This window comes from Oncorhynchus kisutch, linkage group LG4, assembly GCF_002021735.2.
Source record: "Oncorhynchus kisutch isolate 150728-3 linkage group LG4, Okis_V2, whole genome shotgun sequence".
NCBI lineage: Eukaryota > Metazoa > Chordata > Actinopteri > Salmoniformes > Salmonidae > Oncorhynchus > Oncorhynchus kisutch.
In genome coordinates, this window is record NC_034177.2 from 71,826,013 (window position 1) to 71,847,295 (window position 21,283).

Below are 21,283 nucleotides of genomic sequence, written 5' to 3' on the forward strand. Positions count from 1 at the left end.
CATCTTTTTAAGTGGGAGAACTTGCACAATTGGTGGCTGACTAAATACTTTTTTGCCCCACTGTATGTGTAAGAAATGGCCTAGTCTTACTCATACATGTGCCTTATTGCAGTGAGCAATAAGGCACAAAGGTTCACAGGAACTTTGTACAAACATATTTAATAAAAAAGTAAGTAGGTTGGTAGCATAGCATCAAAAAGCAAAGCTAAATAGAACATTTGGAGATTACTGGAATAACTGCAAAAACTGCAGAACATTATGCCCAGATAGGGAACCTCACCAGAAGGTGAACATAACAAATATAGCTGTTGCCTATAGGTCTAGTGTGATCTCAACCACTGCCCTTCCGTTAAGCGTACCATAGAGCTGGTTATAGGCCTATAGCAGCGTCTTGAACCTGGAAGATTCCAACAGCAGGTAGGGTCAGGAAATGTATCATTTAAACATGAATAGGCCTATTCTTGTAGCATATCATGCATTATTTAGATGATCATTTTTGTTTTATATACAAATTTAAACCGCAATTAAATAATTCAAGGAGCATTAGATTTAAACAATTGACAAATCCTTTTAATAGTCTGAAAAAATAGGCCTACCAATACCATCCCTCTCAAAGGACAATGTCTAAAAAAAGGCCAATGTAGAGTCCACGCAGTGAAAACAGGTGGTGTTCTTGTTCGCCATTTTTGCGAACACACCTCAGTTCCTGGCAATTCGACACTGAGAGAAACTCATAAACAAAAGACAACAAACAAGTATTAGAAAACAAACAATTCAAACTTTGTGAACGAATATGTTTTACTTCAATAAATATTCCAGTCTCAGTGTATTTGGATTGTGTAGTAGGGCAAACAAACCAAAACATTGTCAGAGGTGTTCACTGGCCTCTACTCTCACATTTCAAATGCAGAATGTATGTGAAATGTACAGGTTGGCAAGTTCGAATCAGCCAGTGGATGAGCTCTATTGGGACCTCCACACAGTATGGTGGGGATCGTACATACCATACAAACGTAACATATCATACTAAATAGAAATTTCGGTTTTACGTGCAGAATAATGCTTTGAGACCAAGTTGCAGCCCGACCTTTTACAGGGCTATCAGTTGTAATATTTTCAACAGCCTCTTTAGAGTTGGTGAATATTGTCAGAGGGAGTTTTCAGGGTAAATGTGGGAGAACACGGTATTCTGTACAGTAGGACCCAGCTAGCGTCGGCTCGAGGCTTCGCTCACGTGTTACAATAGGTAAATTCTGGGTTCATGAGCAAGAACAATAGAATGCATTATTTAAAGATGACCAATAGAGTGCAGTATAGCCACTTGTTTCAACTTCTTTCTCAACAATGGAATGCGGTCAGGGAAAACAGTAGGCTAACAGACTGAGATAAAACGAACTATTGAAAATACAATTTTATTAGACTACAAAAATATGTCCTATGGCAATTTGCTATAGTGGACTTGTTGTGTCGATTGGACTACTTAAATAACCCCGTGAGACTTATGAAATGGTCGATTTTGTAGCCTATGCCATTTGCGTCATTGTTGGAATCATATTTAGAGCAGACCTAAAATTCCTGCTGTAGCCTATAGGCCTATTTAATGATAGGCCTAACTAGTCATGGTAGATATGATCCCTTTAGATACGTCTATTCTACTATAATATTTTAAATAAGCTATTCTATTTTATTATATTCTAGTTGTTTATAAATATTATGTGTTTGGGAGCACGCTATTTTTAAGGCTATAGTAATTCATCAGCCCTACAAATGACAATGGCTAGAGTCACACCGCCCCTCATTTAAGGACAGTAACTGTCCAACACAAGGGCCAACCTACTTTTCTTTCAAGGAGGGCTGAGCAGCAGTGCTCTGCAATATGCGCTCGCCGAACCGCTGCCCTCCTTGTCTTCGGTGTGTTGTTTACAGTATTTCCTGCTCCGCAAAAATAACATGCAGCTGGTAACAACTTACATTGGATGGATGTAGCGGATCAGCACGCACGTTGTGCATTGCTATCGCCAAACTTTCCTTGACAAACATCGACTTTTCTTTTAGGCCAACAATTGCGAAACTTTCCTTGACAATAAAGGATCATAAATGCCCCACACGTAACTAATTTCCCACCAACTGGATCAAAATTTGTTCAAGATGCAGTTCCGAACTGTCCTTGAAGTGAAAGTTGTGGATGTGCAGAAGAGGCGGAATCCCTCCAAACATTATGTGAGTATATTCTATTGATTTCTGATAATGCCAGACACTTGGCTTGTGCTTCATGACCATAAACAATAACTTGACGTTTTGTCTGATATATAATTTTAAATACGTACACTTGTTATTATTTTATTTTCTGCTGTCAGTTTTTATTTTACATTTACTTAACTAGGCAAGTAAGTTAAGATCAAATTCTTATTTTCAATGACGGCCTGGGAACAGTGGGTTAACTGCCTTGTTCAGAGGCAGAACGACAGATTTTTACCTTGTCAACTCTTGCAACCTTCCGGTTACTAGTCCAACGCTCTAACCACTAGGCTACCTGCCGATCCAAGTAAAACCGTCAATAAGTAAAACATTGAGTTATCTATATTGTAGAATTATATGCACTGGAACAAGTAGGAACGGTGCTAGTCTCCATAGAGGAAAATCAATTAGTCTGCCAAATCCAATAGGATTAATTAAGCAGAGAGAGGATACATGTAACCAGTACTGCCTGAGGTCCCAAAGCCTTCCCCCCGCTGGGGTATCACATTGGGAGATCCTGCTGGCCTGGGAAGTCCCTTGAGTAAAACATAAATCAAATCTCATTATCGATGAGCTAAGCAACTGAAAATGCTGAATCCTGTTTTAGAGAGAGGAAAAAGGCAACCCTTTGTCTTTTGTCTCCAAGGTTACAGTGTGACTTCCTTGCATGGGTGAGAGAGGGACACTGGGCACAAGGACTGAGAGCCTTTGGCAACTACAGTATTGCCACAGTGTTTTGGGATAGAAGACAGTTTCTTTCAGATACCTTCCATAACCTTTTGTCCAAAAAGCAATTTTGTTAATTCTTAAAAATGTTCTAGAATGCATATAAATGAAATAGGGCATTAACAAGTATTGACAAGCCTGTGTTTAACTTGCATTGGATGAAATCCCATGTCCTTGTGCTTTTAGCCAGTAAGAATAAGTAAAAACACTACATATAAATAAGTCATGTCTCCACAGTCCACATCCCAAGCTTTAATGGTAGGTGTTTTTCCTTAATATCCTGCCAGCATGGAGATATTCTGTGGAATCCGTTGGCCTCTTTGTCAAAAAGTCTTGAGAGTTTGCTGGTCATGCAGATATTATGCTGACTTGCATGCAGAGTACTGTGGACATGGTCAGATACCATGTTGGATTTTATTGCAAGTTTTATTTTGTCAGTCCAACAACAACACCAGAAAGTGCTTGTTTTGTACATGTATTGTACATTCAGCAGTATTATGTTGGGCTTGAGAGGACCTCTCTTGATGATGTGTTGAATGAGTCTCTAGTGCCCAAAACGCATTATACATATAGTAAATGTGTGTTATACGAACAAATGAGGTGTCTGAACTGACATTACCATTTACTGCACAGCTCCAAATTTGCTCTCTATGCACAGTATGTAAGACATTCTCAAAGGGATCTATATTTACCACACTTTAGGGGCACTGTTGTTTCCTAAACACTTAATCCAAAGCATTTGGCCATGTCGTCTGCACTCAATTTAACTGTACAGGAACTTGGTCCACCCTGCAACACACTATTTCTGTAATGAACTATGCATAAAATCAAGAATTGATTTCAAATAGGACAGTTAAGTCTTTACTGATTTGTAGTAATGTGTAGCGACACTTAGAAACCGCATGCAGATGCAGAACAATTAGCATATGTTCCTGCATCTGCAGGAGAAGAAAGGGTGTGTCCAAATGTTTGTGGCCTACATAGTAAGTGCCAGGGAGAGCTCCCACTCTAGCCATATAGTTATAGTCAACAGCCCCCTCTGGGATTATGCCATGGCTGTCGACTAGAGTCTGACAAAACAACATTGTAAAATACTAGAAAATTCAACTCTGGCCTAACTAGCTAGAGTATCTATCAAAGTTGGAGCCAATGAAGTGTAAATAGTTGATTATTTCCTTGAATTGTTTAAATGTAAAACCCAAAATGAAATGGCTAATGATTAAACCCTGTTGACCACCTCTTTGACCCGGCACGGGCTTCTAATGAGGTGTGTGCAGACAGACCGGCCTAATGAGTTAGCTTGACCTCTACTGACCCCTTGAAGTTTAGTCTGAAGGGAATTCTCTATGTGTCATTGGGTCAGTCAAAACTAAGTGGTATTACAGTGCCTTCAGAATGTATTCACACCCCAACTTTTTCTACATTTTGTTGTGTTACAGCCTGAATTTAAGATTTTGTGTCACTGGCCGACACACAATACCCCATAATGTCAAAGTGGAAATATGTTTTTTAGAAATGTTTACAAATTAATAAAAAATGTAAAGCTGAAGTGTCTTGAGTCAATAAGTGTTCAATCCATTTGTAAGGGCAAGCCTAAATAAGTTCAGGAGTAAAACTGTTCCCAACATGACACATAATAAGTTGCATGGACTCACTCTGTGTCTAATAATAGTGTTTAACATGATTTTTGTATGACTACCTCATCTCTGTACCCCCCCCCCCCCCCCCCCACCCCCCCACACACACAATTATCTGTAAGGTCCCTTAGTCAATCAATACATTTCAAACACAGATTCCACCACAAAGACCAGGAAGGTTTTCCAATGCCTTGCAAAAAAAAGGGCACCTATTGGTAGATGGGTAAAAATAAAAAAGCAGACATTGAATATCCCTTTGAGTATGGTGAAGTTATTAATTACACTTTGGATGATGTGTCAATACACCCATTCACTACAAAGATACGGGCATTCTTCCCAACATAGTTGCTGGAGGGGAAGGAAATCGCTCAGGGATTTCACCAAGAGGCCAATGGAGACTTTAAAACAGTTTAATGGCTGTGACATGAGAGAACTGAAGATAGATCAACAACATTGTAGTTACTCCACAATACTAACCTAAATGACAGAGCGAAAAGTAGGCAGACTGTACAGAAAACAAATATTCCAAAACATGCAACATGTTTGCAATAAGGCACTAAAGTAAAACAGCAAAACATTTGCAGAAATTAACTTTATGTCCTGAATACGAAGCGTTATTTTGGGGGCAAATCCAACCCAACACATCACTGAATACCACTCTTCATTTTTTTCAAGCATGGTCAGGGCGGCATCATGTTATGAGTATGATTGCCATCGGCAAGGACTAGGGAGTTTTTTAGGATAAAAATAAACAGAGTAGAGCTAAGCACAGGCAAAGTCCTTGAGGGATGTGGCTCAGTCTGCTTTCCAACAGACACTGGGAGACAAATTCACCTTTTCAGCAGGATAATAACCTAAAACACAAGGGCCAAATATACAATGGATTTGCTTACCAAGGCAATTTTGAATGTCCCTGAGTGGCCTAGTTACAGCTTTGATGTAAATCGGCATGAAAATCTATGGTAAGACTTGAAAATGGCTGTCTAGCAATGATCAACAACCAACTTGAGAGACCTTGAAGAATTAAAAAAATAATATTGTACAATCTATGTGTGCAAAGCTCTTGGGCATACCCAGAAAGACACAGCTGTAATCAGTTGCAAAGGTGATTCTAACATGCTGTATATTTGCTCACGGGTGTGAATACTTATGATAATGAGATATTTCTGTATTTCATTTTCAATAAATTTGCTAACATTTCTCAAAACAGGTTTTGACTTAGTCATTATGGGTTATTGTGTCTAGATGGGTGAAAAAAAAGTAATCTATTTTGAGTTCAGGCTAACACACCAAAATGTGGAATAAATCAACGGGTATGAATACTTTCTGAAGGCACTGTATATGTCTGACGTATGGGACTTTGTTGTTAATGAATCTTCCTTGTTTGTTTTCTTCTGTAGGCATACCTCATCAATGTCACATACTCTGACTCCACCTCTCATGTCATCTATAGGAGATACAGCAAATTCTTTGATCTCCAGGTAAAAGTAGATTTTTTTCCTTTGGCTGATATCACCATAGCACAATGATATAGAACCATGTTCCAGTATCTGTTTGATCATGCACTCAATCATCTTAAACTTATACTAATGTAAACGTGTATTTAAAACGGTCAATCTGTATGTTTTAACATCTATTTGTCTTTCCATGTATACATTTCCTCACTCACTTTTCCCCAACCCTGGATTTCCTGTCAAACTGACCTGCTGCCCTCTGAATGGGCCATAATACTCATGATCTATTAGAATATGTTGCAAAAGACATTGCTATGAGGTTCTCTATGAGATTACATTAACATGAACTTTGAGTGTTGGACGTCTAGGGCTCAGTGGGGAGTCAAACCTCAATGCTCTGTGTGTTCCCCACAAAATGATGCTTCAATCAGGGGAATCCCCAACTGAAAAGCCCCATTGAAGACCACTGGTGCCTGGCGGAAGTAGGGAAAATCCCATTCACCCATGCAGACTAGTGGTGAGAGGAAAAAATGACCTCAGACTGAAAGATTGGATGTGGGGTGAAGTTGCCCCTTTATTGGTTGGAGGGACACCAATGCCCTCGAGGCAAACTTCTTGAGCTGCTGATGCCAGACTTTCCAATTGAATCCCACTGAAGATACATGAACGTAGGGAGGCCACAGCTCTGAACAGTGTGGGTTCAGACTGTACTGCAGGTCTTGTGACTGTTGAAGTCGAACCCTTGACTGTTCCAGGGACCCTTGCTCTGTTTGATGGAAGTGGAGCATATCCCCCGTCTCTGTAAACATTAGTCTTTTCCAGAGACCCCTTCTCCTGGCTCTTGCTCAGTTTCAGTGTCTGTAAGGCACAAAGGTCAATACCTGCCCGCACAGAGAATGGGTAGGGATGCTGCCTTTTACTAGTCCCTCAGTCACACAGTATGGTCCATTAGTCAGTTAGGGTGTTGTTCAGCCCTTGTTTTGTTATGCACTGACTGAAAGCATATGATGTATCATTTATCATTATGTGGGACCAGGTACCGGAAGAAGGGCAGACTCATTGGTCGATCCAGGAAATTGATTCATAGTTATAACATTAGTAACATGGTTAGTTATCTTTATCAATGTCTCCAAGTCCTCATCTGAACAATGTTTTGTATTTTTGAAGAAGCAATTTAGTTTAGCACTTGATTCTATTGTAGCCCAATTTGAGAGTGACCATATCACACCAGCTTTTAAACAGCGGTGTCCTTTATAGGTCTGTAGATGAAAACATTGTGGCAAGCAGCCTCCACTGAACACTTGTTGAGTGTTTGAGTCTCCTGGAAGTCCTTCCGGGCCAGTGGGCTTCGTGACCTGCCTGGAGGTATAGGATCCAGCTGAGGAGATGACAGGCTTCAATCCCAAGATGCACTGAGTGGAAATAAAGGGGAAGTCAAGATCAGGAAGGAGGGGTGGGGGAAGGATGGAGGGAGGGAGGGATGGCCATTGGTGAGTGAAATGACCACCAAACATGATGAGAGTGAACGATAAGAGTGTCTTTTCCTGTACTACATGTTGGATATAGTAATGAATCCTTCCCGCTTGCTCTAGATTGTAGATACTCAAACACAGTTTCTCGCTGTGTTTTAGTGATGCATATATTTCCAATAGTTTTTGATTTTTCAACATATATCATCTAAGATTATGACGTTTCACTGTACTTCATTGCCAAAAATGATTCATTTTCTAGCAGTAGTTAGTTTGATCCACTCCTTCATTCCTCTCTGTTCTATGAAGTCCTCTAGTGGCTTCTATTCTTGTTTTAAGCTAAGTAGACACAAAGCCTGTCTGTGTGTGTTAGTGTTTGCCTGGTGCCAACAGACACTTACAGTTCATCTGAGGCTCAGCTCTGTTCTCTGTCCTTTCAGCACAATCACACTCTCCAGTTCGAAGCTGGCAGGGAACAGGAACGTGCTTTGCACTCTCTGGCTCGCCAAGGGATCATATGCATGATGTTGTATGAAAGAATGAAATCTGAGATTAAAATGGTGGTTGGTGTACACAGTTGTAACATAAAGCCAGACATGAATTTTCATGGGTTTATGAAATTGCCTCTCATAGTTGTTTGTCTTTGAAATTCAGTAGCTCTTGATAGCTAGATGTGTAGTATTGTTAGCAAGTGTTCACTAGCTTAGTTAGTAATTTGTCTGTTAGATAAACCATCACCCTTCATCCAAGGGATACTTTAAGTACACTTGCTCCTTGTTTTGCCAGCCTCTCTAGCACACTCATCAGAGCTCTAGTGATTGCTCCTCAGGGATGCAATCACTATAAACTATTATTTTCCATCCAGTTCACTCTTTCATACTCAGCTGATTTCCCAGTATGTAATTTGTGGAGTGTAAAAACACATGATTAATCTACACAGTTCTCACCAGTTCCTGAGATTTAGCTCAATAATGGCTTTAATTTTGTTGGGTGTAAAAATGTTGCAGAGCTTGTGTTCCTACAACATCATCTCTGGTGTGTATGTCTGAGAGAAATGTTTTCACCCACACATTTCATTTTGAACTATGCAGAAATTATCCCGAACAGAGTTTCTACCCTCAAAGAGAAATTATCTTCCCCGCTCCACACCCTTGGACCACAGAGGACATAACACAGAGGTCATGACATTCCACTGGGCGATTGTGGCGTGTGCAAGTTGGCCCGTTTCCCTTCACTCTCCGCTCGGATGGAAACTCTTCTAAAGGTCCCTTAGTCACTTTATTTTTGGGTTCAGGACTTGGACCAGAATCAGAACGGCATCTCTGTCTGCACTGTAATTTGTCTGCTGCCCTGGTTTCCTACTGAAATAAGCAGGCTCCGTAACACGTTTGTTCACTTTTAAAACTCTTATCCAAAATCCTACGAGCTTTGATGTCATTTTTAGTGTGAAAGTATTAATCATGAAACTCTGAGTGAAGCAATGGAAGGCAGCATCAATAAACTGTTGAGATATTGATCAGTCCTAAGTGTGCTAGCCATCATCTGTAATTGGTCAAGGATGCAGTGGCGTGTTCAGTACATTTTGAATGAGGTGGCCAATGTGGGGCACAGACCCAGTTTAGGGGAGGCCATAACATTTTGATCCTTAATCGATTTTTTATTTTATTTTTTATTTTATAGTGGTTAAACACATTAAATGCTTCAACTTACAGTATGTTTGATACATTTTCCTGTTCCCCAATTAAAATATGTATTCCAAAAGTGTTTGCATTCAAGGTCAGGATTTTATATGGGTATTAGCATACAGCAGTAAATTCACTTGAAAGTGCCACCCAGAGTGCAAATTATACTGTGTCTTTTGGGGGGACCTCCTATGTGGATACATTCCTTTTATGGTTTTTATAGTAAAGACATGTCATTTAACTATAAAAATGTATTTCCTTTTAATGTGACATGAACACAAGCAGTCATGAGGTTTTCATCTGATTGTCAAACAAATCAAAATGTAGGTTAAGGAGGTTACCTGCGCACGTTCATCAAATCCAAAATAAGTCCAGCATCCGAACAGTGCACTGTGCACCCGTCATTTTGAATGGAAAAGGACATCTATTACACAGCCAGGTCACCCGTGATACAAGTTAGTGTTCAACGTTCATCCATTTATTTTCTTTTTTTTTACTCTGTTTATTAAGTTTTACACACAGACAAGACAAAGCAATATAAATAATATACTCAACTAGAAAAAAAATACAAATAAAAAATGTCTTTAAAGATACCAGACTTTAGACAAGTTAAACACACCAGGCAGAAGGCTACAGAGGTTAAAGGGCAATCTATAGTACAGGGACAGAGCAAACACCTCACCATTGTTCCTGTAAACAGTCATGGGATAAGGGTGGAGAAATGCAACCACTCACAGAGAGTCATGGCCACAGACCGACCATCCACTGGACAGGTTTTTTTTTACAATGCTTTAAAACAAAAAAATAAAATGATTATTCATGTAGGCGTGAACAAAATGTAGAAATAACTGGGAAAAACAAGCTCACACTTCAGTCTCTGCCCAAGCAAGATGAACAAGGCATCTGCGGATCACAATCAATAAGCACATGGACCTTAATGCCCCCCCAGCAAAAACACAGAGAGAGGCTCCTCCAACCCTTAAGTCACAGACTTATTTTAGTATTAATTGGAATGCCATCAGAGGATGGACTGTTTAAAGTAAGACCGGAATGGAGCCCAACTCTCATCAAACAGTTTGGGGTTCCCACGTGAATTGAATTAGATTTTTTCTAGTTTCAGAGAGCACAACACATCCCTCACCCAATATTTATAAGATGGGGGAGCTGCCATCTTCCAGTTCTGTAGTATTAGCCGTCTAGCTAAAAGAGTTGTATAAGCAACAGTGTCCGACTGGATTCTTGATAGGGGGGTACCCATGGGCAGTACTCCAAAAAGGGCTGTAAGGGGAGACGGATCTATAACAGTGTCATATATCTCAGAGAAACATTTAAATATTAATTCCCAGAAACCTGACAGTTTATGACAGCCCCAAAACATATGCAACAGTGTGGCTGGTTCCACTTTACATCTGACACAGGTAGGATCAAAATCAGAGAATATTCTTCCAAGTTTGGCCCCCGACCAGTGGATACGGTGAACCACCTTGAATTGAATGAGGCTGTGTCTAGTGCTAAAAGAGGACGAGTGCACCCTGTGCAGCACCGATTCCCAGGCGTCTTCCCCAAGTTCCTCACCCTAATCCTTTTCCCATCGAGTCTTTAAAGGCACCAAAGAAGGGTTCTGTAAGTCATGAATGATTGCATATACATCTGAAATTGCGCCTCTAGGAAGCTTGTTCAGCTCCAAGATGCTCTCTATAGCTTTATTCGCAGGCCTATTGGGAAATCCAGGTGTGTTAGCCCTGACAAAGTTTCTAGTCTGGAGATAGCGGAAAAAGTGGGATTGGGGGAGATTGAACTTTTCCTGCAGCTGAGAAAAAGAGGCAAATGTATCATCAAAGAATAATTGGGCTAGCGAGGAGAGGCCTAGTGAGTGCCAAATGCCAAAAGCCCCATCATTCAAAGATGGAGGAAATAAAATGTTCTGATTGATTGGGCCTGATAGAGAAAAGCCTCGGAGGCTAAAGGCTAAACGGAACTGATTCCAAATTTTAAGAGACTGCTTTACAATTGGGTTGACACACCTTTTGCCTAGGTACACTGGGAGAGACGAGCACAGCACAGAGGAAAGTGCAGCAGGTTTACACGATTCAGACTCCATCTGGACCCAGAGTGGTCTAGGGCCAGTAGGATCAGTCTGCAGCCAGTACAGAACGGCTCTGAAATTTGCAGCCCAGTAGTATGTCTGAAAATTTGGTAGAGCTAAACCCCCCAATGACCTAGGCTTCTGTAAATGTTTTCTACCAATCCGTGGTACCTTGCCATCCCAAATAAAATGCATGAATGTTTGATCCAGTGAAATAAAAAAAGATTTTGGAATAAAAATGGGTAAACATAGAAATAAATATAAAAATTTGGGCAACACATTAATTTTAATGACATTAATCCTTCCGATAAGAGAAAGGGGTAGCGAATTCCAAAAAGTAAAAGATTGTTTCAATCTGTCTGCTAGAGCAACAAAGTTTTCCTGAAACCAATTTGAATATTTCCTTGTCACTTTTACTCCCAAGTAAGTGAATTGATCCCGGACAATCCTAAACTGAGAACTTGTAAAAGAGCACTTTAAAGCAGCCTTGTTTACCGGAAAAAGCTCACTCTTGCCTAGATTCAGCTTGTACCCTGAGATTGATCCAAACTTTTTAAGAACAGATAGGGCACGTGGCAATGAGGTATCGGGGTTGGAGATTAACAAAAGGAGGTCGTCAGCATATAGCGAGACTTTCTGCTCCCAGCCCGCCCTGATTATGCCTTGAATGGCATCATTAGAGCGTAGTGCAATGGCGAGAGGCTCGATTGCCAAAGCAAACAACAAGGGGGAGAGTGGGCAACCCTGTCTGGATCCGCGGTGCAAGGGAAAATAGTCAGAGGACAAGTTATTAGTCCGTACCGAAGCCATGGGAGAAAAATAAAGAATCTTTATCCACGCAATGAATTTGGGGCCAAAGCCAAATCTATAAAGGACAGCTGTTAGGTAATCCCACTCAACGCGGTCAAACGCTTTTTCGGCATCAAGTGAGACCACCACCTCCGGGTCCTCCGACGCTTTGGAGTACAGTATATTCATAAGGCGCCTAATATTGAAAAATAAATGCCTATTTCTCACAAAGCCAGTCTGGTCAGAGTGTATTACTTGGTGCAGCAAGCCTTCCATACGGATGGCTAAAAGCTTAGCTAGGATTTTGTAATCACAGTTTAAAAGCGAGATTGGGCGATAGGATCCACATTCCAGGGGGTCTTTGTTTTTCTTTAGTAGTAATGAAATTGAAGCCTGATAAAGACTAGGCGGTAGCTTTGAAGTATTGAGGCACTCTGCAAATAGTCGAGACAAGAATGGGCAAAGCAGACCAGAAAATGTCCTGTAAAATTCGGTTGGAAAACCGTCCGCACCCGGTGATTTACCACTTTTCATTGCGGACACTGCTGTTGCAATCTCCTCAAGCGTAAATTCTTCTTCTAGACAGTCATGGGAGTCTGTATCAATTGAAGGCATATTCAAGCCATTAAAGAAGGAGTCAATCAGCAAGGGGTCTTGAGGGGATTCAGAGGTGTATAGCGCAGAGTAAAATTGTTTAAATTGATCATTGATCTCTTTATGTATAACTGTGGTGGCACCAGACGGGGTCCTTATTTGTGGGATTAAACGCGAGGCCTCAGATTTACGGATCTGATGCGCAAGGAGTTTACTGGCCATTTCTGAGGAAGTCGGGAGATGACGTGGAAACCGTCCATAAGGGGCAACAGTGAGCACTTTTACCCTCAAGTAGGTTTCGATTTTGCTAGGGCATTTTGGGTGGGGAAGGTGAATGGACATAAGCATCTGCCTCTGATTCCAAAGGTTTTAAGTTCAAACCCAGCGATTAGAAAGTAGTGTTTTATATTTAGCCTAACCTTTAGATTTATTAGTTAATGCCTAAACTTAACCCTTACCGTAAAAGTTATGAGTTAATATCTTAAACTTCACCTTAAACACTTTGAAATGTGATGTTTGGAACTTTGACATTTGAGAAACGTGAATGAACATCTAATTCTGACGTGAGACGGCGAAAGCTAGTTGCTATTACAAACGCTGTGTAATGTGTAATGACAAAAAGTGTAATGTGTAAAGTGTAATGACATTCAGCCTAAAAAGTGGCGTGTATTCATGAATACCAAGGGAAGCCGGGCTGCCCCAAAAATGTTAGCAATAAAAAAACTTTGTATAAAATTATTTTATCATTCATGTCTATCCTTGTTTTCAATTCGCAAGAGGCTTAATCTATTTCACCAGAGAAATTATCTGAGCAAGGCAAACAGCGCCCCTCTGTCTTATTATCTGCAGCCCATCTATCTGATACTGTCTTGCCAAAAAGAGTATGACATGCCATGTGATGTTTGGCCAGACCGCATCAGATACATGGGCTACTCATACTAATATGACAGAGGGACGCTGTTTCGCTTGCTCTGATGCTTTCTCCGGTGAGATTGAGTCTTGCTGTCGGTGCACGTCTTGGTAAAAATTATCAATATATTCAGAGAGAACCTATCAGATCTCAGAATTTCTGCTGTGGCCACCCCCTGGATATGCCACTGCAAGGGTGACAATCGGAATCATAGGAGTACTGTGCACCAAGACATCCAACCAGAACCAGAACAAATAGCAGGCCAAACTATCCCTCTCAGCACTGCGCAAAAATGCAAATGCTTTCCGTTTGAGTTATATTAGGTTTTATTTTCATCGTTTTGTGTAGAGTAATGACATGAAAACAGATTTTCCTCTCTGTCTTTTCATTTCTCTGTTGTGAACTACATGCAGTAAATAAATGTACTGTTGATGCTAGAACACAACCACTGCATGGAATTCAGTTGGCTTCCCACTCAAACATTCTTCCACCCTCTTTCTGTCTGAGAGCTGAACAATACTCACTGTCTCTTTTTGACTCCCTCCCATTCCTCTCTTTGTGTTCTGTTTATGTATGTCTGTGCTTCAGGAATACTTTTTATAGTATAGCAATCTGAAATATACTTGAGAAGCAGTCACTGACTTTTTGGCAATCATTTCAGTTAGGGAGTAATGTAAAAGATCGCTGTTAGAAGGTTTTTGTTTGTTGTAATGTTTTCCCCCTTCTCCCAATTTCTTGATTACGATCTTGTCTCATCGCTGCAACATCCCAATAGGAGAGGTGAAGGTCGAGTCATGCGTCCTCCGAAACAGGCGTCTGGCCTGTCACAAGGAGTTGCTAGAGTGTGAGCCCCCCCCCTCCCCTCGTCCAAACCCAGATGACGCTGGGCCAATTGTGCGCCGCCCTATGGCACTCCCGGTTACGGCCAGTAATGACACAGCCTGGGATCGAACCCAAGGCAGTAGATCCTAGCATCTGCATTTTAATCCGCCCCTAGGGTAGACTTGGCTGACACAGCACTTTTAACATATTAAACTGAACTGCACACTTTGGGAAAGAAACACTGTATACACAAATATAATATCTCCTGGGCAACTGACTAAAGCTGCCGTAACACAAATGTAACAGGAGAAATGCCCGCACAGGGAGTTGTGATTCCAAGCTGTTACTTTGTTTCCATGGGAATGATGGGTCTCCCACCTGTCTCGGGAAGTTTGGAGCAGATCCAGTTGTGCCTAAGAGGGATCCCATCATCACTTTGGGATTGGGAATGTTCTCTGTTTGCCAGGGATCTGTTAGAGGTGTGGAGAGAACTCTCCTAGCCTGCAGGGAGCAGGCTACTGCTATCATGTCCACCAGCGATACAGATAACATGGTACTATGAGTGTGTGGCACAATCTCAGATAAACAGTCAGATAACTAATAGGAGCTTATTGTTTATCTGACTGTGCCATACACTCAAAGTAACATGTTATCTGCATCTCTTTTGAGAAATGCAATTTTGAGAAAAGCCCAGCTTTAGTGAAGGTACAGTTGAGTACTCTGTAGACATCATAATGGCAGTGTGTAGAGTAATGACATGAAAACAGATTTGCCTCTCTGTAAGCTTATACCATATTTTGTTTCTTTGCATTGTTTTGTACGATACATTGAATCTGGTTTTAGTAGAGTTAAGTCTTTGCTTTTTTGTCAGTAGCATTTTGCCATAGAAATGAAAGTTTCCCATCTTCCCATTTATATACTGTAGATAACTTGGTTAACCAAAACAGCTCTTACTGTTCAGCTTTTCCCCCTTACCCTCAAAGGACAATATTGAGTGCTCTCCCCTTCAAAGGAAAATCATCATTTACGGTCTCTGTTTGTTTGTGAGGGGGAAATACCAAGGTCCAAAATAGATGTAAAGTTTCATTAGCAGAAGCAGAGAGAGAGAAAAACCACAAGAAAATAACTAAACCAACTTTAGCTGGGAAAACCCTCTCAAACAACCATTCCATCCTAGACAAGTTGGCCTGATACTCTTTGTGCACCTGGTTCTTTTGCGCCCTCTTTAGTCCACTTTGGCCCTGGCCCAGTCCCCTGGCCTAGATACATCTGTTCACAGCATCAGTCCCTCTCCAGAACACATCTGGAACAAGGAAGAGCAGGACCACATCTGGAGCTGAGCAGGCTTGTTACTGTAGGACTCTCCCACTGCATGTGTTTACTACAGCACACTGCAGTGATTTATTAGACCAGGATACCCGAAGCTCAGTGAGCGTGACGCTAACAGATATACACTTGACACTTAAAGGGTGCAAAAGAACACACCGTTTCACACTCACCAATGCATGCACTCGTGTATTCATGCACATGACACGCTACATGAACACTTGCGCTCATGAACACATACAAGTTCATATGTACACACACACACAACCACCCAAACACACATAGGCAAACTCGCAGGCATGCATGCATTCACAGCAGAATGCATTTTTATGGGATCTCGTCATAAAAGACCACTTGATCCAGAAAGACTTCTCCTTCATGCACATCTGTTGCCCTAACTCGATTTTATTATTACTCAATTTTCAATGCACTCAGTAGCGACAATGATCATGGTTCAAGAACTGTCTCTGAAACTACAGTCGGAAGTTTACATACACTTTAGCCAAATACATTTAAACTCTATTTTTATTTTTTTTTAACTTTTTTTGCAATTCCTGACATTTAATCTGAGTAACAATTCCCTGTTTTAGGTCAATTAGGATCACCACTTGATTTTAAGAATATGAAATGTCAGAATAATAGTGGAGAGAGTGATTTATTTCAGCTTTTATTTCTTTCATCACATACCCAGTGGATCAGAAGTTTAGATGCTACCAAATACTAATTGAATGTATTTGCTTTAAATTATTTAACTTGGGTCAAACGTTTCGGGTAGCCTTCAACAAGCTTCCCACATTAAGTTGGGTGAATTTTGGCCCTTTCCTCCTGACAGAGTTGGTGTAACTGAGTCGGGTTTGTAGGCCTCCTTGCTCACACATGCTTTTTCAGTTCTGCCCACAAATGTTCTATAGGGTTGAAGTCAGGGCTTTGTGATGGCCACTCCAATACCTTGACTTTGTTGTCCTTAAGCCATTTTGCCACAACTTTGGAAGTATGCTTGATCATTGTCTATTTGGAAGACCCATTTGCGACCAAGCTTTAACTTCCTGACTGATGTCTTGAGATGTTGCTTCAATATATCCACATAATTTTCCTACCTCATGATGCTATCTATTTTGTGAAGTGCACCAGTCCCTCCTGCAGCAAAGTACCCCCACAACATGATGCTGCCACCCCCGTGCTTCACGGTTGGGATGGTGTTCTTCAGCTTGCAAGCGTCCCCCTTTTCCCTCCAAATATAACGAGGGTCATTATAGCCAAACATTTATATTTTTTGTTTCATCAGACCAGAGGACATTTTTCCAAAAAGTACGATCTTTGTCCCCATGTGCAGTTGCAAACCGTGGTCTGACTATTTTATGGTGGTTTTGGAGCAGTGACTTCTTCCTTGCTGAGCGGCCTTTCAGGTTATGTCGATATAGGACTCGTTTTACTGTGGATATAGATACTTTTCTACCTGTTTCATCTAGAATCTTCACAAGGTCCTTTGCTGTTGTTCTGGGATAGATTTGCACTTTTTGCACCAAAGTACATTCATCTCTAGGAGACAGAATGCGTCTCCTTCCTGAGCGGTATAACACCTGCGTGGTCCCATGGTGTTTATACTTGCATACTATTGTTTGTACAGATGAACGTGGTACCTTCAGGCGTTTGGAAATTGCTCCCAAGGATGAAGCAGACTTGTGGAGGTCTACAATTGTTTTTCTGAGGTCTTGCCTGATTTCTTTAGATTTTCCCATGATGTCAAGCAGAGGCACTGAGTTTGAAGGTAGGCCTTGAAATACATCCACAGGTACACCTCCAATTGACTCAAATTATATCCGTTAGCCTATCAGAAGCTTCTAAAGCCATGACATAATTTTCAGGAATTTTCCAAGCTGTTTAAAGTCACAGTCAACTTAGTGTATGTAAACCTCTGACCCACTGGAATTGTGATACAGTGAATTATAAGTGAAATATTCTGTCTGTAAACAATTGTTGGAAAAATTCCTTGTGTCATGCACGAAGTAGATGTCCTAGCCGACTTGCCAAAACTATAGTTTGTTAACAAGAAATTTGTGGAGTGGTTGAAAAACGAGTTTTAATGACTCCAACCTAAGTGTATGTAAACTTCCGACTTCAACTGTAGGTTTAACATGTCTAGAACACTTCATGTGGTTAGACTACCTACACTAATGCACACAGAACTGTGAGTTCTGGGGGTTGTTGTTGTGAGTGTGTTTTCAGATGACTGTGTTGAGTGATGTAAGGCTGTCTGCAGTTGAAAGTGGGCCTGTGTCTGGTACATAGTAGCTCTTCAGAGACTATGTAATTACACCCCACATTGTAGTCATTTAATTGGGAGGTCGACTGACGCGAAGAGGCCATGACCCAGTGGTTCTCCTCCTGATCTCATCTAGATTCCTCCATTTTGAGCTTCCTCCCATTTATTGCTGATAGCTAAATGGCTTTGTTTGTCACATAGCTATCAAATATACTTTATTGCCACCAGTAATTGATTTAAAAAAACATAAAAAAAACTACTTAGCACTTAGGACTGGATTAATTGAAAACTGTTATCCATTTGTTTAATATGACAAAAGTTAAGATGTCCTTTATTTCGCTTTAATTCCAGATGCAGATCCTGGACAAGTTCCCAGTGGAGGGAGGGCAGAATGACCCCAAAAAGAGAATAATTCCCTTCTTACCAGGTGAGCATGCCGACATGTACAGAGAACACACTGCACTCATCAACCAGTATAGCAGCATTTTAGAGGTGGGGGTTTGACAACGCAATGAAACAAAATGCAATGAATCCCAAGAACACACAGAAAGGACATGCTTCTCTATCATTTTGAATAGAAATGGGCCTGTTGTAACACACCACATTTCTATTCTTTCCACTGTTCCAGCTGGGTGAATAAGGCTGTGTTGTGGTTGTGGTATGGCAGTAGGAGGCTGGTAGAGAGAATCTCTCTAATCTGATAACCTCAGCATGCCCCAAAGGAGTGAAGAGTGCCATTGTCAGAGAGCTGCACCGCTCCCAAACGTCTGGATAGTGTTGTTTACACTGCCTTGTAAAACCTAGCCAGGGAGTTGGCTCTGTGCACTTAGTCACTCGAAAAGAAACAGTCCTCTTACTGTTATCACAGACAGACAGGGTAACAGAAAGACAGATACACACACACATTTCACACACATATTTGACATTGGTCTTTTTCATGAAATGTTGTCTTGAGTACTACATACTATTTAGAATAGGCCTACTACATAATAGGCCAGACCTTTTTTCTTCCACTGCTGAACGCTTGGGTCTGTGCTAATGTCATGCCACCTGGTGGTAGCTTTTAGAAACAGCACATTCAATGACAACTCAAAGGGCTAAGTCTTTTTTACAGGTAAAGTTTTATTTCGGCGAAGTCAAGTCAGAGACGTGGCTGTGAAAAGGTTGAAGCATCTTGATGACTACTGCAGGGTAAGAACAAATTATCATGTTTTTTTCCTCACAGTAAATGATGATGCACTGTTTGAGGCTTTAAAGGGATGATTCGGGATTTTGACAATGACGCCCTTTTATATACTTCCCCAGAGTCAGCTGTAGTCATGGATACCATTTTTATAACTCTGTCCAGTATGAAGGAAGTGAGAGGTAGTTTCTCGAGCCAATGCTAACTAGCATTAGGGTACCCATAGACTTCCAGTCATTGCGCTAGTTAGCGGTAGTTAGCATTGGCTGGAGAAACTAACTTCCTTCATACTGGACAGAGACAGAAAAATGGTATCCACGGAAGTAGATAAAGGGTCTCATTCCCAAGTATCCCGTTAATGTATGGCAAGAGGTCTATCTATTACTCATAACCTCCTAAGGAGCCACATCTCACACAGTCCAGTCATTTCAAAAAATGGTTTAGATTGAATGTCTTTGTAGCATGTTTGCTGTGGTAGAGACAGGCCTCAGAAGCTATCTCCTCCACCAGCATCCACAGGAAAGTCCTGCTCTATCTTTTCTTATGTCATTTCCTTCCACGTAGTGGGTTTATATAGGAAAGGAGGGAAATAGGGGCACACAGGTCAAACACAGCATCTGTAGAACAGAATGATTCAGCATTTGAGGAAAAATGAACACAGCTAGCCACCTAACCTCATTTGTTTCAGGCTTTCTGAGATCTGGGACACTTGGTGGCTTGCCAAGTAAGGCTATAATCGCACCTATTTATTGTGGAAAAAAACTTAAACTTGTCTTGTGAGCTGAATGTAAAAAAATGTAATGTTCTAAAATAATCTATTTTACAGTATAATATAAATACTGTATGTACCTATGTCTATCATATACATCTGTTAATTGTGTATACAAACAGTAGACGTAGTTTTCAAAGCAGACAAAGATGTAGTCCTGTCAGAGAGGATTGTGGTAGTTATCGTCCTCCATCTGTTTTCCTCTGTGTTATCCCTGCTCCGGGTTCTGATCCCTCTTCCTTCCCCTTTATCCTCTCCACCGCTGAGTAACAGGGCCTTACTGAAGTGTAAACTGTGAGGTCCATATCCGTACTATACAGGAACACACACACAGTCCTTTTGTGATGTAATGGCAGGCTTCCACATATGGAGTCAGTCAGTCGATGAAATCCAGGGTACATGTGACCACATTAGCTGATAACGTTGTCTTGATGATGTTTCATGAAGTATTGTGAATGAGCATTATACAATTTCACAATTATAATATTTTCCATTGCTCTCCCTCTCTCCCTACAGGCGCTGATGAGACTCCCTAACCAGATCTCCCAGAGTGAGGAGGTGCTGAGGTTCTTTGAAACCAAGGCTGAGGACCTTAACCCTCCTAAAGAGTGAGTTTAATGTATTATAATAATACATGGTTACCCCATATATTGTAATGTTTTATAGTCTGGCTATTTATAAATTTCTGTCTTTACTGTTTGGGGCTAATTACCGGTTCTTCATGTTGTACTTTTCAGCTGTACTGTAATGTATCAAACACTGCCCCCAAGTGGACTTGTTACAGCAGTACAACAACAAGCATGTTTCATTTAGGTAACTTTTTAAAACTTTAACCTAGGCAAGTCAGTTAAGAACAAATTCTTATTTTCAATGATTGCCTAGGAACAGTGGGTTAACTGCCTGTTCAGGGGCAGAACGACAGATTTGTATCTTGTCAGCTCGGGGGTTTGAACTTGCAACCTTCCGGTTACTAGTCCAACTCTCTAACCACTAGGCTCCGGGTAGCGTCCAACTCTCTAACCCTGCCGTCCCGGGTAGCGTGCTAGCAGTGTGTCAGTGTGCTAGCAGCTGGTGCAGACGTCTCTCACCCACGCTGACATGTTTTGATCTCCAAGTGACCTCATGTCACATAGATGACGGATGGTCAGCAAGGCACTGGTGTTTTATTAATGATGATACATGGGAGGTGACACCTGATCCTAGCGCAGAGCTTTTTGTTCAATGGTATTATGAGAGGGAGGTTAAGTTCAGGTCTCAGGTCAGACAAGGCATTACTAGAATTAATTTATCATTCTTAGGGCTGTGACGGTCATGGAATTTTGGATGACGGTTATT

General features: G+C 41.0%; 1 protein-coding gene across 2 annotated transcripts in view; it reads left to right on the forward strand.

The window, feature by feature from the left end:
- The first annotated feature begins 1,812 nt into the window (after positions 1–1,812).
- LOC109889957 (SH3 and PX domain-containing protein 2A) overlaps positions 1,813–21,283 on the forward strand; it is a 97,327-nt gene continuing 77,856 nt past the window's right edge. Inside the window, exons 1-5 of one of the 2 annotated variants that reach the window (XM_020481819.2) lie at positions 1,813–2,220; positions 6,002–6,082; positions 18,348–18,423; positions 19,111–19,187; positions 20,465–20,556. In XM_020481819.2, the coding sequence (XP_020337408.1) occupies positions 2,149–2,220; positions 6,002–6,082; positions 18,348–18,423; positions 19,111–19,187; positions 20,465–20,556 (398 nt within the window). In that variant the 5' untranslated portion in view covers positions 1,813–2,148. The remainder of the gene's footprint in view (positions 2,221–6,001; positions 6,083–18,347; positions 18,424–19,110; positions 19,188–20,464; positions 20,557–21,283) is intronic. The other variant, XM_020481820.2, reaches the window with a different exon arrangement.